Below are 27,944 nucleotides of genomic sequence, written 5' to 3' on the forward strand. Positions count from 1 at the left end.
TCAGCTCCCCCTGCCAAACCCAAACATGCATACTCCTGAGAAATGAAGCACAGACCACAGTAGAGAGATGAGAAGCAGCTGCAGGGAGCGGGAGAGAATGCATGTTCCTGAACATACCCAGATCAGTCCAGAAAAGTGGGTTGTGTATCCCTACCAGCAAGTGGAGTCAAAACAATTAGAACTTTAGACACTGCTACATAACGAGAGTGCCACCTGCAGTCACTCAGTATTTCTCTGACTCCAGCAGGTGGTAGAGATGCACTCCTGCTGTCTGACTAGTTTTATTAGATTTTTAGTTACTTAGTATTTTTTTTCAGGGATTTCTTTTTCCTTTCTCAGCTGCGCTTCCTGAGGTGTTGGGCACCTTTGTAGGTCATCCCTCACTGGAAGCCGGGCGTCTGAGGGGTTGGACACCCCTGTCTGTTTCGCCTGCAAGTTCTTGGGAGTGGAAGGCCAGGGGCTCCTGGTTACTTCACACCAAAGCTGCTATAGCTGCTCCTTTTCCTTCTGCCTTTGTTTGCTGCTTCATTAAGTTTAAAAAAAAAAAAGGGGGGGGGGGGGGGAGCTGAGCCAGCGGACATCTTTTCTGAAGTAAGGTGTCGGTGCCGAGAGAGGCTGTGGATAGCAGCCGTTTCAAAAAAAAAAAGGAGCAGCGTATTCCCTCTTAGCCTGGGGCTCTGGGTAATTTCTAGAGAAAGAGGGTGAGTTGGGCTTTCAGCCCGTGTATTTTTCAGCGCATTTCAGATACTGAAAGACTGTCTTGGTCAGAACCTGTTTCAGTTTTTTTTTTTTAATTGTTGAAGCTCCTTTTTTTGCAGACATGATTCATGAGCAGTTTGTTTTATCAGTTCGGTCTGGTTTTTGCCAGCGGCGAAGTGGTGGTCTGGAAATTTGGTTGGGTGCTACCCTTTGTTATTTAGTTCTGATAGCATGGGCTTGGGTACAGGTCAATACTGAGTGACTGCAGGTGGCACTCTTGTTGTAGCAGTGTCCAGAGTTCTAATTTTCTCTGACTCCACCTACTGGTAGGGATACACAACCCACTTTTCTGGACTGATCTGTGGTATTACAGGAACGAAAATTAGCAGGTAAGAACCAATTTTCATCTGTTCCCCCCCCCCCCCCCCCCCCCCATACTTTTGACAGGTTTCCTGACCTGGAGACCACCACCTGTACAGTGCAGAGAGTGGAAAGGAGTTGCAACTGAACTGGGAGAAAAGAGGAGACTGAATGAGTGGCACTGTGTAGACTCCACAAAGACTGGATTAAAGTAAATGGGAGGGGATGTAAGATGAGAGCAAAAATCCTGTGGGTACTTACACATGAAAGCTTCTGAAACTAAACCTAGCCCTCATTCCAAATGTACTGGAGATCCAGTGGATCAGGAGAAAACTGAGCCAAAAAGGTTGCATTGCTTTTGAGGTCCTTTTTTTGTGTGATCAGAAAGATTCTAGATTCAGTGACATGCATAGTGGAATATTTCCATCAGTGGTATGTTTAGTCTTTCTGGGATGCTCAATGGAAGTTGATTGGTTTAAAAAAAAAAAATAGTCAATTGATAGTCCCTTATAAGACTTTTCCATTTTCTCCCTTTCTTTAAACAGATCTTGTTTTTACAGTGTTGTTCCTGTGTGGATTTGTATTTTAACTTCCCTCCCCCTCTTCCTCCTTTAAGCTTCTAGCTCAGCCAGAACCAGGGCTTGGAGCCAGGAGCCTTCATTTTTTCCTCCTAATTTGTATCACCTCCCAACTGCAGTCCAGACATTGAAGTGATAGTTCTTGGCCAGGCCAACCACTACCACACCTTCCAGAATATTCTAATATGCCCTAAATTGACAGCTAGATACTTGCCTGGAATCTGTAGCACTGGACAGTATTACCAAGTCACTAGGCCAGCCCACATTGACTTCTTTAATACAAAAACCATGATGGAGCAGTCTGACCCTTTCTCATCTAGTATTTCCACAAGGCATCAGTCGCATTAACTTAATATTCAGTGAGAAATATTGCTTAACTTTTAAAAAAGGGTGAATGGCGTAGGTCAGTGGTTCTTTTCCCCATCCTGACACACCTGAAAGACCATGCTCAATCGACACTGCTCATTACAATTCATGGCGGAAATAAAAATAAAGGTCAGTATTTACTTTTATTGTTAAGAAATACACAAGGGAAAGAGATGTACTCTGTGTGAACAGTAATTGCATAAATAGTAAACGTCCCATTCCAAAACACCAATTTCCAGCACTCAAACAGTAACCACCTTACCTAAGAAAAGGCAACACTGAAAATATTACACCAGGCCCTAAGACACCAATACACCTCCTATTAGAAAAACTGACCAAGCCAGGCTGCTGTAGAGCCCTATCCAGAAACTACATGCCAGCAGAATACCTCACCTCCATCACATGTGCAGACCCTCACCTAACAAAGAATAAAGACATCATAAAGCAAGCATAACTAGAAACGTGCAGACAGGGGAGGAAGTGACATAAATCCTCATGCCAGCTGCTTAATTTCTAGCTCCTCGTATCTACCGGGTAAACGCATGCCTTTCCCAAGCCTTCAAGCCTATAAACATACCCAAAGCTACATAAGACTTTGCCCTGCAAAGAAAACTTCAACCGATCTTTGCAAGTATTCATACCCTAAGGGTGGAAACAAGCTAGTCGGGACAATCCTGTATGATGTCGGCAGACAACATCATGAAAGATGAGGAAGAAAGCGACGCAGCGAGCGACGTATGCGGAGACTATCCCACTTGATTGGAAATGAGGATGGTTCGGGGAATTGAGGCAGGACCTTAATTATAAATCTGAAGTGGCAATCCTCATATCCGAAATCAGGGAAGAAACTGCTGAATTGGGCAGGCGGATGGACGAGCATGAAATTCGCCTGGACACACAGGGGAGAGCTAGCATGCCCTGCAAAAAGATCACGTGCAGCTGCAACTAACATGTCAGTCCCTGGCAGATAAATTAGAGGACTTGGAAAACCACAATCGGCGGTGCAGTCTGCACATAAGAGTGCCAAAAGTCGATGAGTTCACTAACTGTGTGGAGGTGGGAGAGAAAATTTCTGCATTTTTTCTTAAGGAAGCAGAACAATCCCCAAATGCTCTGGAGCTTCCTGTCAAAATAGAAAGGGCACACAGGTCCTTAGGCCGAAAATAGCAAATAAACCCTGGGACATAGTAGTGTGCTACCATTCATTTAAACAAAAAGAAAAAATATATACGGTAGCTCGGAAGCAATGTTCCTTGCTATGGGAGGGCTATGATATCGCCATCTTTGCGGATCTGTCTTCAGCTACCTTTAGAAAGCGTCAAGACTTCAGATGTATTACTGCAAAGATTACAGCGGCTAATATTCGGTACCGCTGGCTTTTTCCTAATGGGCTTGTGTTCACGATCCAAGGGGTCACTTACTGCGTAAAACTGGTGGAGGAAGCTGCAGAGATTCTGCGGGAGGCCGGGATCACAATAGAGCTACCTCCCCGTGAATTCGATCAGGAGTGGGAAAGACAGCGAACCAGCCTGAACAGTGCAGAGCTGGACGTTTGGGATACCAGCATTAGCAGCCAGATAATGGCTATATGCTGAACGCATGCAGTATTATTGCGATAAGCTTCAAAGATGGGTTTTTGCGGTTATAGGTTTATATATAGTTTCAAGCTGGACTAATAGGTGAGTTCCTTTGATATGTATGGAAGACTGGTACCGGGTGTCATGAGTGTAACATGCCTTCCTCCGCAGCTTCTTGGGAAGGGGTGAACACCTTCCAGGACTGGGAGATTGGTGGGTGAGGGGTAGGGGAAGAACTATATCTATTTTGCCTCGCAGCTAAGGTGGTTTGGATTAGCATAAGTGGGTGGGATACAGGGTATTTTCTGTCGTGTGGCTTGGAGGGCTGGTTGAGCATTATTCCCAATTATATGTTTAGTGGTTATACTTTGAACCACTCCAACGAAAGAGGCATTATCCAATTTGCAATATGTTTTTATATGGATGGATCTTTATTTGCAGGCACAGGGGGGATAGGAAGACTCTAATGACTACCTTTAAATTTATTTCTATGAATGTTAAGGGCCTAAATTCTCTCCAAAAGAGAAGACTACTGTTCAGGGAATTGGACAGGCTAGAGGCAGATGTTGTGTTATTACAGAAAACCCACCTGCGGAAGTGCTATCAGGGTTGATGTGTAATATCAAATATCCACACCAATATTGGGCTGCGACCTCTATTGCTGTTAAGTATACAAGGGTGGGCATTAAGATTCATAAGGATTTCCACTTTGAGACTAAAGATTTATTCTGATGTTAATGGCAGATTTATTATGGTTAAACTCTCTGTTGGCGGGGAATTATTCGCTTTCGTATCCCTTTATGGTCCCACATCTCAGAAGGATACTTTTTACCATTCCTTATCTCAATCTTTGGGAACCAAGCTGGAGGGACAATTGATCATTGGAGGGGATGTTAATATGATCTCAATCCTAGACTAGATAATTCCTCTGGACACAGCTCAGACCCCAAAACTGCTAGAACTGCCCTGAAAAGCTTTTTAAAGCAGCAAGGGGTAACAGACATCTGGAGATCTAGGAGTCCTTTAACCTGGAACTACACCTTTTCTCACCCTCATGGGAGTTACTCACGTTCATGGGAAGCGCGGATTTGATTCCGCGTATTAATGCAATAGATATAGAGCCTATATTATGGTTGATCATGCGCCCATATGGTTTAAAATACAGATCCAAGACTATGAGAGGACTCCGATTCTAGAAGCTTAATGATTCTATTATTGCTGACTCTAGTTATGTATCTCAAATTGTTGCGGATATAAAGGAATATTTAGAAATTAATGATATTTGGGACTGCTTGAAAGCAGTCTTAAGGGGCAAATTTATAGCTTGGGCTACATTCCTTAAAAAGCAGAGGGGGTGCTCGAGAGCCGTGATTCAAGATGGCCGCATAATCTAACAGCTCCGCTCCCAAACTTTCCCATAAAGGCATTTTATGGTTGAGAAATCAGACCCCCAGTGAAATTAATAGCCAGGGTGGTGTGAGAAGCCTTCAAGATAACTACGTGCAAGAGAGCCACAGATTTAAAACCATTCTCCTTCAGTAAAATTGTGGTGGAGAGCTTGCCTACTGAAGACGCACAGGCCATGAAGGAACTAGGGGAAGGAGCTGAAGAGACGGAAAAAGGCCTTGAGACTCTGCCCCCCCCCTGCCAAGCACCTTGCAGGGGTGCCTAATATGGATTTCCTGACTCAGGCTGAAATAAGAGGCTGGTTCTTTGAATTGCGATCCGATCTTAAAGCCCATAAAGCGGAACTGTTAGCAAGCATTTCGGAGATGAGGGATGAGTTGAATTCCATGGGCCATCACATGAACGACCTGGATATCCGGGCCGACAATCAAAGTGCCATAATGGACTCGCTCTCCACTCAAACTAAGTAGCTGTCATCAGAGCTTGAGACCATGGCGGACAAGATTGAAGACCTTGAAAATCAATCGTGCCGTGCCAATCTCAGGATTCGGGGCATACCAGAGGAGGAGCAGAATAAAGATAGTTTGGAGACGGCCTTGAATATATGTAAGGCTGTTCTGTCCAGCCACGCAAACGACCTTGATGCATCCGACAGTCCACCATCGATCTGGAACGCGCACATCGAGCGCTGGGCCCCAAACGGGACAACCAACCCCGGGATTTCATTATCAAACTTCATAATTTCAAAATGAAAGAGGAAATCATCCGGCTGGCTCGATCTAACCCCCATTGGAAGTGGCAAAACGAGCTGTCTATATACAACGATCTAGCACCATCTACCTTGCAGAAGCGCTACATGCTTCGGGAGGAAACTGCAGTCCCGTTTGCCCTAATATTTCAATATCAAGGAATCACTTACAGAGCGAAAACACTGGCAGTGGCGGCTGACTGCTTTACCCAAGTGGGAATTACTTTCATTTTCACAGTCGACCCTACACCAGATTAGACTAAAGCTGCAGATTCCATTCCAAGATGGCGGAGGCAGGGTGTGGGCCGAGGCAGACTTCAACAACAAGCACAGATCGAGAAGCTGACAGCGGATACAGGCTGAAACACACTGGCAGTCCTTGTGGTGAATTCGCCTCTGTATGGTTGGCTGGGGAGCCTTAATACATCTATTACACGTTTTGATGTTGTATGTTTCCACTTTCTCGGCGAAAGTGCAGTTTTATTTTTATTACCTTGAGGCTGGCAGTCTGACTCTGGCGCAACCATAGACACTTTACTGCCCTTCATCTCATTTGATTGATGCTGGTTTCCATTCCTTATGTTTTCTTCATAACTGTTTGGGAAAGGGAGGGAGGGGACAGGTGCGGACCTGCTCGCTGCACTTTATGTACCCCCTGGGTTGGGATTCGCAGTGGGTTAGCAAATCTTTCTGGCAGGAAAAAAGGGGTGTGGTGGAGTCGCTAACATGGGGGCTTTCAACTTTCACTGTATGTCTCGACTTCTGAGATATTTCTTATGCAAGTGTCTACATACCTGTAGATCAATGTTTTTAAGCACTTGGCGTATTGGCAGCACCTACCATAGCTGAAGCTCCTGTTTTAGACTATCTCATGGTTGACAATTTTTCTGAATGTCAAAGGTTTAAATACCTACAGGAAATGTGGTTCCTCCATAGAGAGCTATTATCAGAAAGCTAATATCGCGTACATACAGGAAACGCATCTTAGGCACAAACATGAACACCTTTTAACCTTCAAGGAAGTCCCTCATGTTTTTTTAGCTGCCAGTGGGAAGCCTCATAAATACACAGGGATGGGGATTTTGATTTTTGCTCAATTGCTTTTTGAATTCATTGCAAAAGTGGCGGACCCCTCTGGGAGATTCTTACTTTTGAAAATACAGCTAGGTACCCAACTCTATACCTTGTTTGGGGCATAAAGAGACACCAAGGACCAAGACACTTTCCTGCAGGAGATATCTCGTCTTTTGCTAACCCACGCAGAAGGTGTAATCATTATGGGAGGTGGATTTTAATGTTACATTAACGCAGGATATAGACAACTCTCACCCATCCCACTCCAAATCTCATCACATTAGAACCAGACTAAAAGATATCATGGAGGATTGGGACTTAATTGACATATGGAGGAACCATTTCCCCAAATCCCACAGCTATACCTTTTACTCTGCCCCTCATGATAGTTATTCGCGTATTGATTTTTTTCTTAGTGGATAAAATGTTGGGCAATAAAGTCTACAGGGCTGAGGTGGATGCTATCATGTGGTCTGACCATGCACCTGTCAGTTTGGAGGTTGACAGACACTGGTGATCAGGGGAATAGATTTTGGAAATTAAATGAATCTTTACTGCAGGATGCTTCTTTTGTACATACTTTAGAAACTAAAATGCATGAATATTTCCAGATTAATGATACTATTGACACTCCCCCCAGCACTTTGTGGGAATGTTCTAAGGCGGTTGCACGGGGATTTTTTATCTCTAGCTGCTGCGTGCCAACGACTTGAGCAACAAACTAGATTGACTTTACTAGCGGTTATCAAAGGCCTATCAAAGGAGTATATACGGACCCAATCACAAAGGTGTTACCAGAAACTGTTAGCCCTTAAATCGGAACTTAACCAGTTAGACGCATGCACTAGACACAATTAGGCAGAAGTTCTAGGAAGGGGGGAACAAGGCGTGGTGCCTACTAGCAAGGCAATTAGAGGCAATCCCAGAACACTATATTCAAAAAATTAAGGATGTCACGGGCTGGATATTGTCTGACACCTCTGAGATAAGAGCAGTTTTTTCTGCCTTTTACCAACTATGCTCCCGAGCAGGCTATAGGGCAGGAAGATATAACCCATTATCTGTAGGATATGGAACTGCCCAGTCTATCCCCCGAGCAACAACCAGATTTAGACGCACCCATCACAGTCAGTGAGAGAGAATTGGGTAATTAAATCTCTCAAAATGGGTAAATCCCCTGGTCTAGACTGCTTGTCCGGAGCATATTACAAGTGCTCTTCCTGGGGCGGAACCCCTAGCCCAGTTTTAACAGCCTCAAGAAAATGGAAGATTGGGCCCCCAAGGGAATGTTGCGGGCATCACCGTGTTGGCCAAGCCAGGGAGAGACCCCACGCAATGTAGCTCTTATAGGCCCATATCACTTATAAATGTCGATTTAAAGATCTTAACTTAGGGTATTAGCACTTGGGCTTAATCGCGTCCTCCCCTACCTGGTACACTCGGACCAGGTCTGTTTTGTCCTGCAACGTATGGTGGCGGATAATATCTGCAAGGTCATGGATCTCATGTGGTGGGTGCAGAGAGAAGATCCCTACAGTAGTATTGTCCATTGACGCTGAAAAAGCATTTGACCTGGTCCATTGGTCTTTATTTGCCACCTTACAAAAGATGGCATTTGGACCTTTTTTTTTTTTTTAAGATCGGTACAAAAGCTGTATGACTCCCCCCAAGCTCGGGTCAAGGTCAGTTCTGGATACGGGCAGGCCTTTCCTATTGGGAGGGGTACCAGGCAGGGTTGCCCCTTATCTCCCTTGCTCTTTGCCCTTTATATGGAACCCTTTACCACCAGGGTTCGTGCCTCTGAGGATATCAAAGGGATTAAGCTAGGACCTCATGATTACAAAATATCTTTATTTGCAGACGACGTCCTACTCACTCTTATCGACTCCACCCATTCTTTAGAGGGGGTAATGGATGAACTCTCGAAGTTCAAAGCGGTGGCAGGACTTAATCTTGAAAAGTTGGAATTGCTCAACGTAAATCTCAGCCAGCAGGAGGTCCAGACACTTAAAGGGAAATTACCGTTTAAATGGGCTAAATCTTATATAAAATATCTGGGTATTCTGGTCTTGGCATGGTTGACAGATCTCTATCAGCTTAATTATCAACCTTTAGTAGACAAACTAATATGAGCAAGTGGAATCGAGGTTTCTTTTCCTGGCTTGGGAGAATTGCAATCACCAAAATAAATGTCCTGCCAAAATTTCTCTTTTTCATCCTTGCCAGTATATATCCCTGTGTCCATTCTCCGTAGCTGGCAGAAAAGGATTTTTTATTTTATCTGGCGGCGCTGCCCCCCTAGGGTCTCTCGGCAAGTCCTATATCTCCCTAAGAAACAGGGTGGTTTAGGAGTGCCGCAACTTTCGTGGTGGTAGAACGTGTCCCAACTGAGAGCTTTATTAGACCTCTGCCGTCACCAAGCTCCCAAACAATGGGTACGTATTGCACAAGCTATCCTAGGTCCCATGGCCATCTCTGCTTTACCATGGCAGCCCTGCCATACCTGGTGCCCTGTTAAGGGCATTTCTTGGTCCCTGGTCATTATATTGCATGTTTGGAAACAAAATCAAAGACGTATGGTTGGACTATAAATACATTTACCAAACTTCCCTACTCCATAATGTGCAATACCAAACACAACAAACGAAATCCTGACAGGAGAGGGGGATCACTACCATAGGCCATCTAATGTGTCAGGGGAATGTACTATCACTGGATGGGATGGCGGACACTTCATTTTGATCATGATTTCCTAGCGTACGTACAGGTCACCCATTACATCCGGTCCTTGCGGAGCTCTAAGGCCTTACGCCTCAGTAGGTCACTATTGGAGACGTAATATATATATATATATATATATATATATGTGTGTCAGATCTCTGTTGGTGCCATTGCGGGGCTCGAGGCACTTATTTTTCATATTTGGTGGGACTGCCCTAAGATTACTCCTTTCTGGGGTCAACTATTCATGTGGATTAATAGCCTCCTGGCGGCGACATTGCTTCTGTCAGCAGAGATGGCACTGTTACACGTATACCCTGAGAATTTGGCCAAATCCCAGCAGCGATTTTGTACCCAAATTTTCATCACTGCCCATAGCCTGGTCACTTTAAGATGGAAATAGATTCACATCCCAGGAATCGGAGAAGTCCAGGGAAAAGTACTCTCATTATCGTTTAGCAGCTTTAACGGCGCCAAACACAATAGAATGTCCTCATTCTCAGCAATCTGGAAACCTTTTGTGGATTATATAGTGAGATTGTAACATAGATTTGATGCTGTTCATCCTCCAGAACCAGTTTACCCTTCGGGGTTGGGATTCTGTACTAGTAAGACACTAGATATGTACTTTCTGTACCCATGTTGTATACTGTGGAATTAGCATATGAAGCATTGACTCCACCACACGGAAGGGAAGGGATTGCTCGTGTATGCATATCGTGTTATGTAAGTTTATAATGTATTTGTATACATGAATACATGGCTTCTAAAACTTAATAAACTTAAATTTCAAAAAAGCAGAGAGAAGGATAATGGAATAGGCTACTCAAGCAGCTATAGGAATTAGAAACCTGGGATAGCTAGGCGATTTTATGCATTTTTTCTAAGGCCCAGTTAGATGCGTTACAGAATAGCATCGCATCTCTTGATCCAGCGGCCATAGCACACCAGTTGGAACTAGCACAACAAAAATTCTTCGAAGATAGTGATAAGGCTGGAAAACTACTAGCCCAGACTCTTAAGCGTAGGCAGGCCCAGACAACTATTGTCAGGATGGGGCGCTATTGACAGGTAAGTCTATACGACAGCGTTTTCACAAATTCTATGCTGAGCTGTATTCTAGTGATGAGACAATAGTTCCGTTGATACAGACATCTATCTTGAATTATCTGCATTGACAGTATTAGATTCTCAATACAATATTCTGAGCAAGGATATCTCAGAGGCCGAAGTTTAAGTGCTATCAAATCCTTAAAACCTGGCAAGTCGCCTGGACTTGATGGCTATACTAGTCGATTTTACCAAGTATTTGCTACACAGTTGCCTCCTCTTTTGGTGAATTTTTTTCAGGCTTTAAAACAAGGGATCCCTCTTTCCTCCCTTGCTAATACGGCCGGCATTACGGTCCTAGCTAAGCCTGGCAGAGACCCGACCTTATGCGGATCGTACTGGCCGATCTTGTTAATAAATATAGACATCAAATTATTAGCTAAAATATTGGCGACTAGATTGAACAGTTTCATAGCACATATACACAGTGACCAGGCTAATTTTTTTCCTGGCCGGCAAGCGAGTGATAACGTCCATAAAATATTAGATATGATTTGGTGGGTTTCTAAGCACAACATACCTACTTGGCACTCTCGGTTGATGCCAAGAAAGCTTTTGATATTGTACACTGGCCATGTCTTTTTGCATTGCTGCGTAAATTAAATTTTGGAGACTCCTTTTTGCATTGGTTACAACAGAAATATTGGGATCCCCTGGCCTGCATTAAAATTAATGGGGGATATTCTCCTACTTTTCCTGTTAAAAGGGGCACCAGGCAGGGATGTCCGCTGTCCCCACTTCTCTTTGCTATCTTCTTAGAGCCTCTAGCCAACCATGTGCGGAAGCATCCCGGTATACGGGGCATAGATCAAGGGAGTTTCTCATCGAAACTATCCTTTTGCAGATGATGTTTTGATAACGATAACCGAACTGGAGTCCTCTCTACTGAACTTGACCTCTGCACTAGAAAATTTCAGTGCAGTCTCTGGATTTAGGATCAATTGGGAGAAATCAGAGATTCTTAACATTAACGTACACTCACTTAGAACTACAACTTAAATCCCAAATCAGATTCAAATGGGCGCATAAGAAATTAAAATGCCTAGGTGTGTATATTAGCGCATCACGAGATCTGCTTCAATTGAATTATGACCTGCTATGGCTTAAGGTTTCTTGAGAGCTGGAGGAGTGAGATAGATACAGATGGACCGGATGGTATGCATCCCAGGGTGCTGAAGAACTCAAAAATGAAATTTCTGAACTATTAGTTAAAACTTGTAAACCTATCATTAAAATCATCCATTGTACCTGAAGACTAGAGGGTGGCCAATGTAACCCCAATATTTAAAAAAGGCTCCAGGGGCGATCTGGGCAACTATAGACCAGTGAGCCTGACTTCACTGTTGGGGAAACATAGTGGAAACTATTCTCAAGATCAAATTCGTAGAGCATATAGAAAGACATGGTTTAATGGAACACAGTCAACATTGATTTACCCAAGGGAAGTCTTGCCTAACAACTCTGCTTCATTTTTTTGAAGGGGTTAAAAAACATGTGGATAAAGGTGAACCGGTAGATGTAGTGTATTTGGATTTTCAGAAGGGCGTTTGACAAAGTCCCTCATGAGAGGCTTCTAAGAAAACTAAAAAGTCATGTGATAGGAGGCTATGTCCTTTCGTGGATTACAAACTTATTAAAAGACAGGAAACAGAGTAGGATTAAATGGTCAATTTTCACAGTGGAGTGCCTCAGGGATCTGTACTTGAACCGGTGCTTTTCAATATATATATATAAATGATCTGGAAAGGAATATGACGAGTGAGGTTATCAAATTTGTGGATGATACAAAATTATTCAGAGTAGTTAAATCATAAATCTCGGTGTTATATGCTCTCCTGGGGCGAGAGACTTTCATAAAGACCACCCTCCTGCTGGCTTGGGAAAGGTATCTCCAGAAAACCTTTTCCCAAAAAGATTGGGAGGAAATTTTTAAATATATGGGCAATGGGCTCATTGCAGCTTATATGATTGAAAACTCCCTGAAACTACTGTCCCGATGGCAGCATTGTCCGGTAAAAATTAAATAGAATGACTCCCACCATATCCAACCAGTGCTGGCAGGGATGCCAGGTTGTAGGTACTTACCTACACATGTGGTGGGAATGTGCACGGGTTAGATTGTTATGGACGCACATTGAGGAATGAATACAGCAGATGCTGGGGCCTCTCTGGTGATCTCCTCTTCTCATGCTCTCCTGGACATTCCTCCCTCCCCAGGTAGGCAGCCAGAACTTGGCTTGGTCAAATACATATGCACAGCCACTAGAATAGATTGCTCGGAAATGGAAAACACCCCTAATGCCTACACTAAGCAAAGTCCAAAGCAAACTGGGGAAAATATATGTATTAGCAGAAATTACAGCACATTCAAACAAAACTATTGGATGCTTTAAAAAAAAAAAAACCTGGCTGCCTTATTGTTCCTGGAAATCGGGGTTCTAGAGAGGAAATCTCCACGAAATGACATATTGCTCTGCCACTACAGCCCAATATCTCTCCTTTTATCTTTGTGTTGCCACATTTGGTTTTATATGTACCACCTTAGCACTAGGAAAGCGGGGGACTAAGTGAGTTGAGGAGGAGGGGGGGGGGGGAAATAGGGTTATGGAACTTTTGAAGAGATAAAATGACATAGCTCACTGTTTTACTGTTCACTTTTTATTGTAACTCTACATTAATACTCATGTTGACTATGCAGTGTTTCTGTTTCCATATGTGCTTTGTATGATGTACTTGCTTCACTTCATTTATATCAATGCACATGGTTAGTCTGTTTATATATCATTGTCTTCACTAAAAATTTAAATTAAAAAAAAAAACAAAACCATGCAGACAAAAACGGAACTGGAAACTGCAACAAGCCAGAGATTGTATGCAGGGTAACAAAGGAAAAAGAGAAACTTCACCAGTCCTCAAAACAAATCAAGAAATATAAAATTAATAACAGTAAAACCATACTAACAAAACATTTTTCAAAATAGCTGATGAATGGAATATCCAATTATGAAAAACTCGTATCAAAAATTTCTAGATACCAATAAAATATTTCAAAATAGACACACAGACCCAATAATGAAAAATAAGGGTAAAATGCTTTGCTCTGCATACCTAGGAACTTTTGATATCCAGGTGCCCTGAGATTGTTTTGAATTTGCAGGAGGGAGGGATGGTTTGCTTGCAACTTTCTCCTCTGTCACACTCAAGCTTTCTCACACTGGCTCTGTCACACATACACATGCTTTTTTTCTCACTTATAAAGGCTCTTAATCACATTTGCACACACGCTGTCTGTCTTTTCACACTTACAAACGCACAGGCTTTAAATCACACACATACATGCTGGCTTTCTCTCATACACACTCTCGTTCACACAGTTACACACATGCTCTCTTACTTATACACAGTCTCTTAATCATATATATACATGATCTCTCACACAAATGGGTTTTCAATCTCACACACACACCCTTGCTCGCTCACTCTCTCCCTCCACTTCCAGCCCTCGCAGCCTCAAAGGAATCCCATCCACCACGGGGGCTGATGTTGCGCCACGCTGCTCATTTTTCAAGCTTGCGCCTCTGTTCTCTTCGGGCCGATGCTGCCCGCCCTAGCATGGTCTCTTCTTGCGTGCGCAGCTGCTGCATACCACTTCCTCTTCCGGGCCACGGGAGGGACGGGAAGAAGAGACCATGCTGATGTCGCAGACTCCAGCTCTCCTCCACGTTCTACCTGGGCAGAGGATGAGTTTCTATTTCGCTGGGGCAGGGGGAGCAGCTGGGTCAGCAGGGGACTGGGAAGTGTAGCAACACACTGGTTGAGAACCACTGGTGTAGAAAGTGAGGCTTTGTTTTTCCTCATACACACCTGTATTATAACCTGCCATTTCTCTGTAGGTCGTTTTGGACACCTTGGCCTTGCCATCAACTTAATCACCTATGATGATCGATTCAACCTGAAAAGTATTGAAGAGCAGCTGGGAACAGAAATCAAACCAATACCTTCAAACATCGACAAAAGCCTGTATGTGGCCGAGTATCATAGTGAACCAGTTGAGGATGAGAAACCTTAACAAGCATGTAAGTGGTGTTAGGTGTGCTGGCAAAGTTTTGAAGACTTGGTATTGTGTGGTAACACTTGTATTCAAGAGCTTCTGTTTTATGGTAATTAGAGATGCAAACTGGTCACAGAAATGAGACAGTCTTGGCTGCATGTTGTAAAAATAAAAACAATGCCATGAGAAATCAATTTTTTTGCTAAGGTTTTTAGTAGTAGTGATGCATACTTACTGAACAGTGGCCTCATAGTTGATGGCTTCACTCACTGTGAATTGTCAAGATATACTTATTTCCACAGGAATCATGAGGGTTTCTTAAAATGACCACTGTGACAATCTATATGCCATAACTTTTAATTGGTTCCAGGAACGTAACACTTCTTAGGATATCATTCAAGCTGTGGATAGCATAGGCATATAGAGCTGGGCAACTGTTAAGAGGTTTGAACCCAGCTCAAACCAAATACCTTTGTGTGGTTCAGTTTCTTTTTCCCTGTATGTACCCAGATGAGCCCAGACTCCTGGGTTTTGCTTCCCTTCCAGCAGATGGAGGCAGAGAAAGCTTTACTGATATTGTCACTTAACCTGGTGTACCTCCTACAGTCCATCTGTATTTCTGTCCCCAGCAGATGGAAGGTGGTGTAAATCCTGCAGTCTGAGGAGAAGAAAAGATTTTAGAAGTAGGGTTAGGATTACCACTTAGCCCTCCCTGAAGGTTTGGGAGGTCCTGGTGGGGCCATCCTTTCAGGCAGAGGAGCAGACGAGTGGGAGGGATTGGAAACCCCTGGGTCTGTCCGAATCCTTGACCTGCTGAGGGGGGTGATAACTGGCAGGGCCAGTTTCCTCTCTTCCCATCTACAGCTGGACAGCCAGAGCCTGCACCTGCAAAAGGGAAGTCTGTTCTGTAAAGTTAAACTCTGAGGCTTTTTTTTTTTAATTTGCTGTTTGTGGTGTTGGGTGCTTCGGCAGGGTTTCGCAGCGTTCCAATTCAGGGACGTCTGGCGCACTTGAGGTCATGATTTTGGCGGCATTGGTGCGGCAGTTGCAAGAAGCGAAGTAATTTCACAACCATGCCACGCGGCAGGCAGTGCGTAGCATGTGGGAAGACGCACACCTTTCTTTTGCTGGCACTGCTCCTGCTGCGTCTCTGGGGGAGAAGGGAACCTAAGGGAGCCTCGGACAGGCAGCAATCCTCCGCGGGGAGTGCAGGGGGGAGCTGAGCAGCCCAATGGTGTCTTCCCGATTTCGGCGGGAACAGTGGCCATTTATCTTCTTTTACTGCCACGACTGATAGGGCCTGCAAGGATGCTGCTCTGCCCTGCCACCGTCACTGGCAGATCAAAGATCCTCAAAGCCCCAGGGGTCTTGGGATCCTTCGCTGGGGGTGGAGGAGGAAGACCTGGGGCAGGATCCAGATGAATTAAGGGATTTTTTTTCCCTGGATTTTGTTCTGCCTATTATGCATAAGGCTATTTTGGCAAAAAGGGTGACTGGACGTTGTCCTCCCAGGCCAGTGGACCTGCAGGAGCTAGTTCTGGCCAAGAGGCCTTGTTTAGCTCAATCTGTTGGGGTGATCAGAGTTCGGAGAGTGATGGCATGTCAGTTGCGTTTGGGGAATGCAAATAGCTTGTAGAGCTCGGAGGCTGATGATCCTCTGGTAGGTGATCCATCTGGGGTATAACCTCATTTGGGCAGCATGGACCCTGATGACACTCTGCATCAAGCATCTTCTGTGGAGGGAGATGATTTGAAGGTGGTCTGCCTTTTTCACAGAGAGGAATTGTGGCCCTTAATACCACAACTGGGTATTAAAGAGCCCCAAGCTGATTCAGACCACGAGGGAATGGATCTGGTCATGTGGGGCTTGAGGGGGCCAGCGAAGGCGTTCCCTTTCCACAAGTCAATGAAGGAATTAGTGCTTCGGGAGTAGAAGACTCCAGAAGAGGTTTGAAGTTTGGCAGAGCCATGGAGAAGCTGTATCCATTGCCGGAAAACACTTTGGATCTTTTGCAGATGCCAAAGGTTGATACTTCAGTTTCCACAGTGACGAAGACAACCGTTCCGATGGCGGGATCAGCGGTGCTTAAGGATATGCAGAATAGGAAGCTGGAGGTACACCTCAAGCAGATTTTTTTTAGGTGCTGGCGTTGGGCATTTGCTGTATGTAGCAGTTTTATGCTTCGGGCCGGATTGCGCTGGGTACAGCAATTACAATCCAATAAGTCATTATCCCTGGAGGACACAAAACAGGCCTCTCTATGCTGTCCACAGTCTCTGCTAGAAGGCTTCTGGTAAGGAACCTGGTTTGTGGATGATTGGTCCAAGCCTCAGCTCGGCTCGCTCCCTTTTAAGGGGAAGCTGCTTTTGGTTGTGGATTTGGAGGAGCTTGTGAAGCTTCTTGGAGAGACCAAAGGGCACAAGTTGCCAGAGGACAAGCCAAAGGTCTGCTGAGGTTTCTCTTCGGCAAGGGCTCTTTTCCAGTCGAGCTGAAGTCCCCAGCAGTCTTGTCCTTCAGGAGGAGGTCAGAGACAAGGGGCCGGGAGGCAGCAGTCTTCTTGATTCAGTCCTTTTGAGGCCTTAGACCAATCAGAAATGGTTCCGGTCAGGGAGTCTCTGGTTCCAAGTCCTCCCAATGAAGCGAGGCTGGCCCGCTCCTTCCGTTCCAAGAATCAGAGGTCAGTTAACCTTTTTTTTTTTCTCTCGAGGTTTGGGCCAAGATCACGTCTGATCAGTGGGTCCTAAATATGCTAGAACATTGTTACGCTTTAGAATTTGCACATCCATTAAAGGTTCTCTTGCACTTACAAGCAGAAAAGACATAGTTTGGGAAACTGTTAAGTCATCTTCATTTGGGGGCCATTATCCCAGTACCGGTCAAAGAGCAGGGAACTGGAATGTATTCCATTTATTTCGTGATCCCAAAGAAAGACAGAGCTTTCGTCCAATTCTGGATTTAAAGAAGGTGTATGTGGAGCTCAAGGTACCTCCATTTTTCGGATGGAAACATTGAGGTTGATCGCTGCAGTGCGCAAAGGAGTTCTGGCTTCTCTAGATTTGACTGAGGTGTATATCCACATTCCAGTTAAACCAAACCATCAAAGGTTTCTCAGGGTCATAATCCTCTATCATTTTTCAGTTTTGCGCCCTACTTTTTGGGTTGGGACCTGTACAACGGTGATGGTCTTAATGGCTGCAGCTCTTCGGCAGGAGGGCATCCTGGTTTATTCGCGCAGTCAGAAGACCTTCGTCATTGGGCAGTGGCAGTAATGCTGCAGAGCTTGCGGTCCCTGGGCTGGGTTGTGAATCTGCCCAAGAGCCAGCTGATGCCTTCTCAAGTTCTGGAATTTCTGGGAGCACACTTCAACACTGGGCTTGGGAGAACTTTTCTTACTGATGAGCGGATTGTCAAGATCCAGGGACAGATTTGCAGATTGCTAAGCAGGGCAGTTCCCACGGTCTGGGATTATTTGCAAGTTCTTAGGTCTATGGCTTCCACTTTGGAATTGGTCCCTTGGGGGTTCGCTCATATGCATCCACTTCAGTCTGCCTTACCCTCCAGGTGGAACCCAGTATCTGAGCAATTTCATCTACCACTGCCTCTTACAGAAAGTGCCAGGTCGAGTCTGGATTGGGGGCTGTGTCGGGACAATTTGGGCCGTGGGATGTCCTTTGGAGGTCCCGAGTTGGATAGTAATCACAACTGATGCCAACCTTTCTGATTGGAGGGCTGGCATCAGTTGTGCCAGTCTGATTGGAGCACTGGTCTCTGGAGGAGACTTCATGATCCAACCATCTAGAGAAGAGAGCGGTGTGTCTAGTGTTGCAGGCCTTCCTGCTGCTACTTCGAGGTAGGCCAGTGAGAATTTTGTCTGACAATGCAATGATGGTGGCTTACATCAACCAGCAGGGTGGTACCAAGAGTCAGGCAGTGGAACAGGAGGCCCAAGATTTAGTCCACTGGGCAGAGTGCTATCTGGAGATCCTGGCAGCTTCCCACATATCAGGGTTGGACAACGTGCAGGCGGATTTCCTCAGTCGGCAGCAGCTGGATCCCGGGGAATGGAAGTCATCAGAGGAAGCCATGCTCCTGATTTGTTGCAGGTGGGGGAGTCCCTTGTATGGATCTCATGGCAGCACAGAAGAATACCAAGGCTCCACAGTTCTTCAGTTGAAGGAGAGAACATGGGGCAGAAGGAGTCTATGCCTTAGTTCTCCCATGGCCACAGGGAATTCTCCTGTATTTGTTCCTGCCGGGGCCACTGGTGGGCAAAGTCTTGCGAACAAGAGATTCATACAGGGCAGGTAGTTCTGGTGGCGCCGGTATGGCCTCGGCTGTGGTTCGCAGATTCAGTCAGTCTTTCAGTGGACGGCCCTCTACGTCTGGCTCATCTCCTCAACTGCTGCGCCAAGGTTTCATATTTTTGGACCAGGCGGATTGTTTCTCTCTTGCAGCTTGGCTTTTGAGAGGAGGCACCTGAGAGGAAAAGGGTATCCGGAGGATGTGTTTACCACTTGTTTCAAGCAAGAAAAGTCCACCTCCTTGGCATGTGTGGAAGGTGTTCGAGGCTTGGTGCAAGGAGCATAGCATGGATCAGGTTAGAGCTTCTGTGGCCCACATTTTATCACTTTTGCAGCATGGTTTGGTGAAAGGTTTTGCCTTTAACACTTTAAGGGTCCAGGTGTCCACCTTTGGGGTGCCTTAGAGGCAAGATGTACTGGGTGCCTTTGACTGCGCATCCAATGCGATGCGGTTTCTGCGAGGTGTCAAACATTTGCATCCCCCAGTGCAGGAAGTATGTCCCCCGTGGCAGCTAAACTTGGTTCTTAAAGCATTGTGTGGGGCACTGTTTGAGCCGCTGCATAGGGCAACTTTGAAGGTTTTCTACTTTAAAAAGTTGTTTTTCTGGGGGCAGTTTGTTCAGCTAGGCGGATTTCGGAACTACAAGCCCTTTCATGTAGGGAACCTTTCCTAAGGATTTTGGATTTGGGAGTCCCACGTACAGTACCTTTTTTTTTTTTTCTTCCAAAGGTGGTTTTCTCCTTTCACTTAAATCAGTCCGTGGAGTTATTTATTTATTTTTTATTTTTATATACCGATGTTCTTGTATGAAATACAAATCACTCCGGTTTACATAAAACAGTGAAGTGCCCAAAAAAGGGGAGGGGCTTTACATAGAACAATAGAACAAAGTAGCAATTAAACAAAGTATAATATAGTATAAATACAAGAAACGTTTGAACTCAAAATCATAGTACAGTTAAGTTAAAAATCATAATAGTGCAACTCAATGAGGTATCCCATAATTTGGGTTTATCATAGTTTCCAAGAATCGAGTTACCATCCTTTCCAAATTTGGATAGGTCAGTTGCGTTGGAGAACGAGTTGAGGTGTCTGGATGTGAAGCGAGCACTGTTGCGCTTTCTGGAGGTCACTAATAGCTTTAGAGTGTCCGATCATCTTTTCATTCTCTTGAGTGGTGCAAAGAAAGGGCAGAAAGCTTCAAAAGCAACCATAGCGTGGCGGTTGGAGGCTATAGTTTTGGCATACATTTGCATGGTATGATTGGTGCCTCAGGGTCTGAAGGCTCATGCGACTCGCTTGCAAGCAGCATCCTGGGCTGAATGTCCATGTCGCCATAAGAGATTTGTAGGGCGGCTACTTAAAAGTCATTGCACACTTTCTCCAGGCATTATCATCTGGACGTTCAGGCTTCAGATACCATGGGCTTTGGGGAAAGCTTACTTCAAGTGGGACTCTTGTAGTCCCACCTGGTTTATGGAAGCTTGGAGGTCTGGACTGATCTGGGTACGTACAGGGAAAGGAAAACTTGGTTCTTATCTGTTAATTTTCGTTCCTGTAGTACCACAGATCAGTCCAGGGTCCTGCCTGGGTTTGGAGAGTCTGCTCTATCTGTTTTATTGTGTATAAGCTGAAGGATTTTCAATTGGCTTTTTCTGGCTCAGGTGATGGTTGGTGTCTCTTGACTTATATAGTTATAAAGGTCATTCAGATTTAGTGGTTCCTTCTCCTGTTTGTTCAGTGGGAGATGTTTGATAAGTTATGTAAAGTTTTGGGATACTTTTCCATATTGGCTTGGGTACAGGTCAGTACTGATGGACTGCAGGTGGCACACCAGATTAAGTGACAGTGTCAGTAAAATTTTCTTTGTCTCATCTGCTGGAAGGGAGGCAAAACCCAGGAGTCTGGACTGATCTGTGGTACTACAGGAACGAAAATTAGCAGGTAAGAACCAATTTTCCTTTTGTTGATACCAAACCAGGGTTTCTTAACCCAGTTCAGTCAATATTGCTTTATTCCCAGTCACCTCATTACATCTATTTTAATTCCACCACCCTCCTCCCTTCAAATGGTGAGAGGAAAGCAGTGCTCCTTGAACACAGTGATCTGTTGCTGTGATGGAATTACTGCAGTTTTAACCAACTTGTGAAAATGGAGACAATCTGCAGTGGATTCAAATTGTAGTAATGGCACTATTGTAGAGAAGAGTTGACATATTTAAGGCAAGTTGGAAATGGCTTCCAGCTAGCATGGAGGGGGAAAGAAGGCAGAAAAGATGGAAGGGTGGGCAGGAAAAGGGGGGGAAAGGCTAGATTCACCAAATAAATGCTGAGATGTGAGCATAAAGCTACAAGAGGGAGAGGAGTTGTCAGATTGGAGCATTTGAGAGGAGAAAAGAGAAGTCTCCCATTTTTTTACAGTTCAACCTATTCTCTAACCTCACCTACTATTTTTTTTTGGGGGGGGGCGGGGGTTAGGAGTGATAGGAAGGGGGAGAGAAGAAACAAAACATGTTGGAGAGATGAGTTGAGGTAGGGGATAGAGGTGAGGTGCGATACTACTCACTTTTTTATACTGCTACTTGATATGCATAATGCTGTACAGAAAACATATGAGACAGTCCCTGCTCAGAAATTAAAATATAATCAAGGAGGAAAAGTTGAGGATTAAAACAATGGTTACATGTTAAGGCTGTAAGCGGGACATTCAAGGGTTAAGATTTTAAGTGAGCCTCAAAAAGATGGATTTTTAGATGGGATTTAAGAGAAGGGTGAGCATGATTCACTAGCTCAGGAAGTCTTTTTCCAAGCACATGGGGCAGCCAGGTGGAAAAGTAGAGTTGGGAATTGGTGGTAGAGAAGAGCATAGTGAGGAGCTGCAGAGTTGAAAACTCTTATAGGTGAATAAGAGGAGCTTGAACTGTTTATTGGAATGGATAGGGAGCCAATGTAGTGACTTGAGAAGAGTGTTATGGGTGCAATGACTTTGGCAAAAGAGAAGTTATTCAACTGAATTTGATAGTAGTGGAGAAAGATGGCTCACTGGGAGACTTGAGTAGGTTACAGTAGTCTAAGCAAGAGGTAAGCATTTTCATAGTGTGTTCAGGAAGGAAGAGAGATTTTGGTGGTAATACCCAAAACTCCTAAGATGTGTTTGTGTAGAGAGTCGGTGATTCCAAGGTTGTGAGCTGAGGAGACTGGTAGGGTTATAGTATTATCCACAGAAATAGAAAGAGGGAAAGTTTGTTTGTTTGGGGAAAGATAAGACCCTCTGCCTTGGCCATATTGAGTTTTTAAGGTGGTGGTGGGACATCCAGGTGGCAATGTTAGACAAGCAGGCTGAGATCTGTGACTGGTTTCTTGATGACATTTCTCCTGTACAGCGGTGAATCTGGGAAGCAGCATAAAGATGGCAATAAATACAGCATGGTTTGGGGTATGGAGAAGGGCTAGAAATAGATGGTGGAAGAGGGAATCTGGACGTAGAGGAGGGGGGAAGAATGAAGACAGCCAGTGGATAGAAGCACAAATGAAAAAAAGGGGCAGATAAGCTGAGGAAACAAAGTAAGGAAGAAGATCTTGAGCAGACATACAAGTGAGAGACAACTAAGGAAACAAGTGGCTACTAAGGATAAAATAAACTGGAGAGAGACAAGGTTGGGGATGCTTTTCAATCTTTCTCCCATTTACTATATTTTCTGGAAAATACAATATTTTAATTTTGGTCAGGAATGCCTACTGACCTTTGCCCATTTATAATTGCCATCCTCCAGGCAGTTTGTCTGGTTATTTATTGGTTGTACCTCCTATAGGAATACCTTTTTGTATACTAGTGAGAAATAAACTTAAACAAAATGAAGTCTGGCATCTCAAGTTCTTTCCCAGGCAGCAGGCTAGATGGTAGGGGTTGCCACAATATGTGCAGCCACATTCAAGTATATCACCTCAGGGGATTCAGGCCCGTTTCCTCTGCCACGAGCAAGCCAAGGGGTACTTCCCCTTCCCCGCCCAGCTTCTGGGCGAAAGAATTTGGCCCTCTTACAGCTAAGGCAGCTTGCTCTATTCAGTTGGCACATTGTCTTGCCGCCTCCACATATGGATATACATTTTCATCACGGACTGTGTGGGATGTCATTGTGCCAAGTGGTTTTTGTAGCCATCTATTTTTTTTTTTTTCCTTAAGCGAGAGCCATAATTCAGCAATACCTGGCTTAGGCAGCAGCTCAGAACAGTGTGTTATGGTGCAGAATCTTTGCTCAATAAGACTGTGTGACAAGTATGCCACCCAGGCTAGTTAGGTCTTTTAGGTCTGATTTTTCTCTGCATAAGAGATGGCTGGGAAGAAGTACAGTTAAACCATACCAGTTCTGCTATGGAAGGCATTCGAATAGCATCTTGTCCCAATGAGTCATAGAAGCGTCACTAGACTGAATTTCACCTTGACTTTTGGTACCCCTACTTGCTTCATGTGCCATTGAGAGGAAATTAACTTTTTTTTTTTTTCTTCCCCCCCCCCCCCCCTTCAGGCTTTGACTGCAAACTCCCAAAGCTGAAGCGCTTTGCTCCTGATCTGTGATGCATCATTTCTTTGGCTATTCTCTTCTTTCTGAGGGGGATTGCTTCCTTTTCATTTTGGAACTATGAAGACTTTATAAGAGCTCAGACCATGTTTTAATCTGGAAGAGAAAAGCTGTCTTGACAAAGAAGAAATATCCTTTGTTTTTCACCCAACTTGTTTGCACTGTGTGCTGACTGAACATTGGTTGCACTAACTTCTGGTTTTAAATGTTTTTTCCCCCTGGAGGCAGGAGGAGAAGAATATCTCTTGAAAGAAGAATCTGAATGAGCAAAAAAGCTTTTTCTTACAAATTCAGAATTCCCCACTGGCCATCTTTGAATGCATCTCAACTTCTCCTTGGTTTCTCCTCAGTTTTTGAAGTTTAAGAGCTTGTTTCTTCTACGTGCAAAGTGCCTTATGCTATGAGACCATTTAAATCATCATCTTTATGACTCAGCCCTTGGAATTCAGCAATTTATATCATTTGTCTTTGTTTTAGGTTAAATTCCTGTTCCCATCCAGAAAATTCTTTAGAGCAGGGCTAGGAAGTGAAATTTCAATAATGTAACAATAGTATTTTAATTTTCCAGTTTTAGGAGGAGTTGATATGCAGCTGCAGGTTTCCAGTATGATGTAAATACATGTACTTTTACAGGCAAAAAGAATGGCCAATTTAAAAATTATCTGGGCCCCAAAGGTGCAACATCATAGCTCCAGAAGGAAAGGGACTTTTTTTGTTTGTTTAATTTGAGTTCATTTTTTGGGCAAGAGCTGTTAAGAAGCTCCCTTGTGCGCTAGCAGAACACTAAGGACTGGTTTATCAGCCTCCAGTTAGCAGCTACAGCACTTGAAACATAGACTTTCAAAGCCATGGCCCTCTTCTCGGACGTCTCATTGAAAAAACACATTGTGTATACTATGTAAAATTTGTAAATATGTTTTTTCTTTTGTTTTGGGTTCATAACTTTTTTTTTTTTTTCTTTTGATGCAAGTTACTGGGGCTAAAGGGATTGTGAAAGATTACGGCAGCAGCTAAGATGAGAGGGGCTCAGTTTTTTGTAACACCAAGCATCATAAGGCACTGTGGCATGTGAAGCAGGAGAACAGGAGATCTGGGATGCTGCAACACTCATGAGATCTGCTTGAAGATAAAATACTTTGAAATATCAGTGATTGGAACTTCTCTGTAATTCAGACTTAAATACCAAGATTGCTAGAGTAACTGCCAAGGTAGAGGGGGCCAAACCTTGTATCTAAATCAAGCATCCTGCTTGTACAAAAATCTAGTGATTTATGTCCGTGTTGCAGGACATAACTTGTAAGATGTGGATTTAAGTTTTAAAAACAAAAAACACACAGCATGCAAATGGAATGCTCCAGTTTCATGAACTGATAGTTTGAGAGCTCTGTTCTCCTAATTCACATCTGCAGGCTGTGATCGATCACCCAGCTCATACTATCATAGATCGATTCAGAAGTGGAAGATGCGAGATTGTACTGCTTTATTTTATGAATCGCTATGAACTGCATTACCTATTATAGATGCTGCTTTGTATGGTTGAAGTGTTACTTTCAACTGTTCCCCTCCCAACATGCTTGGTGTTTGGCCTGATATACAGGCGACAAGAGTGAGACTAATCAATACCAGTAAACTTATTTTCCCCCTTCTAGCCGGGTCAGTTGTCAGTCCAGAGGCACCTGAAATATTAACTGATTTGGCCCATCAACCTGACACCATTTAAACAGTCAAGCATGTTCTTGGTGCTTGCTTACTGAGATGGTGTATCTTCCCTTTTTTGAAGATTTGCAATTTGAGAGAATTGGGTAAACATTTGGTCATCTTTTCCAAGACTGAAAGCTAAATTGCCTCAATTGGATTTCAACATGCAAAGATTTATTTACTAAAACTTTGTATATCAAAAGCTGCACTAAAGTACAGACAAGAGCCAGGTCATAAGCACTACTGGAGCCTAGAGAATATATCCAGCTGGCAGGTACTGGGTGATGACCGCTGATTCGACTGGGGGGGAGGGGGGTGTTATGGGTGGTGAATTTTTTGACCAAAAGTAGAATCTTGTTCTTGTACTGCAGCTTACTTTTTTTTTTTATAATGAAACAGGGATCAGAATATGCAGGAATACATTGGAAAGGAGTAGTGTAAACAGTTTTGTACCTTTTGTGGCAGTGTGCACACATCTGACAGTAGTGAGCTCTGGCAGATGTGCAAAAGCATACCCTGTGTCCAAATTGTGCTAGACTAGTTCAGTGCTGTGCTCTGCTGATCCCTCCTGAAGCACAGAAAATGTATTAAAGTATTACCATAGCTTGGCCCCTGATAAAAAAAATTGCATTGACTCCTAGACCATCAGGGGTTGTGGAAGGGCCACATAAGGTGACTTCATCTGAAGGCAGTTACCTGACTGCTGTGGTGCTATTTTGTTCTGGGTTTAAAATCCAAATGGAAAGATGCTCCAAATAGGACTTATTGAGACCTGTTTTTCTGCCCCTCCTATAACAGTGGAATTGAGTCTTGATATTCTTGAAGTTTTTGCAGCTTTTCTTCGTTTTGTTAACCCTGTGAAACCTACAGGTTTTAGCACAGGGACAATTCAAAGGATAGTATCAAATTTTCAGAAGTGGTTGTGCCCCAAAGGGTAACACTGCAAAAACCTTGCCAGATGGATTTCTGTAGTGAGCCGTAAGGCAGCAGTTTACTTTGACAACCTTGGTTTAGCTGTTGTCTCCTGGAATTTAGCTTTTTTGCTGTCAAATAGAATATCAAGACTAAATTTACTGTTGCCACTTCTAGAATATGAAATTAACTGCATTAATCCTTTTAAAATCTGCTTAACCAAAGGCAGTATCTGTGAAAACTCGAGTTGTGGCTATGATAAAAAACTGGCTCTTTATCTTAAGAGGGAGATTGTCCTGTAGGTGGGTGGGCTGGTATTTATTTTTTTAATTTGTACAGAATGAGATGGGAGCATCTTTCCTTTACCCTCTGTCTATGCTGTGTAGAGCTAGCTTCATAATTTGAAGGCTTTCACATCAAGCCCTCTACATGCATATTGTTGAATCATCTCATTCTGTTTCTTTTTATTTGGGAACGGGGTGGTAGAGGAAGAGTTTACACAATGAATGCACAAACAGCTCAGTTACCTCTGGTATTCCATCTGTGGCTTTGATCACTCTGTTTTGTCCTCCTGGGAACCAGTGGGTTTCGGATTACTGTATTTTTAAGCTGCTTATGGTACATGGGCAGTAGTTTCTCTGGTCCCTGGGCAGCGTCTTGGATGCTATTTATTGATGCAGAAATAATTGGCATGCTCCTTTTATTTCTGATTTTAAAGTAGTTGATAGTTTACAAATGAGCAGCAGAAGACAATTTCCCTGTAAACCAAAAGAGCAGCTTACGAATGATGTCCTTGCCAGATAAATTTTCCTGTTCTTGCATACTTTGTGTAGACAAAACTCTGGGTGGGATGAAGAGGTGATAAAATGCAGGCTTACTGTATTTTAACCAGAATTTATAAAGGGGGGGGGGAGGGGGGAATGGGTATTTGGAATTAAGTCACTATTCCCTTATTGAATCAAATGTTTCCTTCTGTTTGATTGGACATGTTAAATCCATGATCTTTTTTTTAGGGGAAGGGATGGGGAAAGGTATAATCTCTGCCACTGATAAATAGTGTGGACTAAAACTTGGAAATAATGGGGTTGGGGGGGGGGGGAGGAGAGAGGGGCAGTGAAGAATTGGCTTTCTGTTAATAATTGGCAAACAGTCCAGTGGAGCAGATTTTGTTAGGGATTTTCCTTTTGTATTATGTGCATATCTGAAAGCTGGTAGCCCTGTGAATCCATCACAGAGTTTGTAGATTGACAGATGAATGGTAAAACCTGATTTTGTTCAGTTTGGTATCTCAATAAAAAAAGCCCACTGGAACTTCTCTTGTCTCTGTAGTGTGGTGTTTATTAGCCCTGTGGCTTGGAATGGGTAATTCTAGAGATTAAATGTGTGCACTGCCAGTAGAGACTAGCGGTAGATGTTCAAGGATTGTTGGTGCTTCTTGGGGAAGCAGTCACATTGGGTCATTGCTGTTGCCTGTACTGGTTGTGTGTGAGGATGGTATGGTAAATGCTAGAACTACCTCATTGCCATGTGTTGGAGATAAGCCCACCAAGGATTAGTTGAGATGTGACAGCAATTTCCTAGGTGCTATATAAGGTGGTGAATAGGAAAAACTAAATTTTAAAATCTACCTCTTTCTGAAGTACTCACTGAATGACACAATGCCCATTGCTTAGACATGTTCCGATGAATGTCGGTATATAAAAATCAACATGTAGAATTTTTGCTTTAGTCATGAACTGCTGTTTTAATTACCTCAATTTA

The 27,944-nt window shown here is 43.8% G+C and overlaps 1 protein-coding gene across 1 annotated transcript in view; it reads left to right on the forward strand.

Annotated features, from left to right (window-relative positions):
* The window catches only part of DDX6 (DEAD-box helicase 6), a 78,810-nt gene extending 51,312 nt beyond the window's left edge, over positions 1–27,498 (forward strand). The window contains exons 13-14 of the mRNA XM_029572546.1: positions 14,534–14,716; positions 23,520–27,498. Coding sequence (XP_029428406.1) covers positions 14,534–14,709 — 176 coding nt within the window. The 3' untranslated portion in view covers positions 14,710–14,716; positions 23,520–27,498. The remainder of the gene's footprint in view (positions 1–14,533; positions 14,717–23,519) is intronic.
* Positions 27,499–27,944: the final 446 nt, after the last annotated feature.

This window comes from Rhinatrema bivittatum, chromosome 12, assembly GCF_901001135.1.
Source record: "Rhinatrema bivittatum chromosome 12, aRhiBiv1.1, whole genome shotgun sequence".
NCBI classification, from domain to species: domain Eukaryota; kingdom Metazoa; phylum Chordata; class Amphibia; order Gymnophiona; family Rhinatrematidae; genus Rhinatrema; species Rhinatrema bivittatum.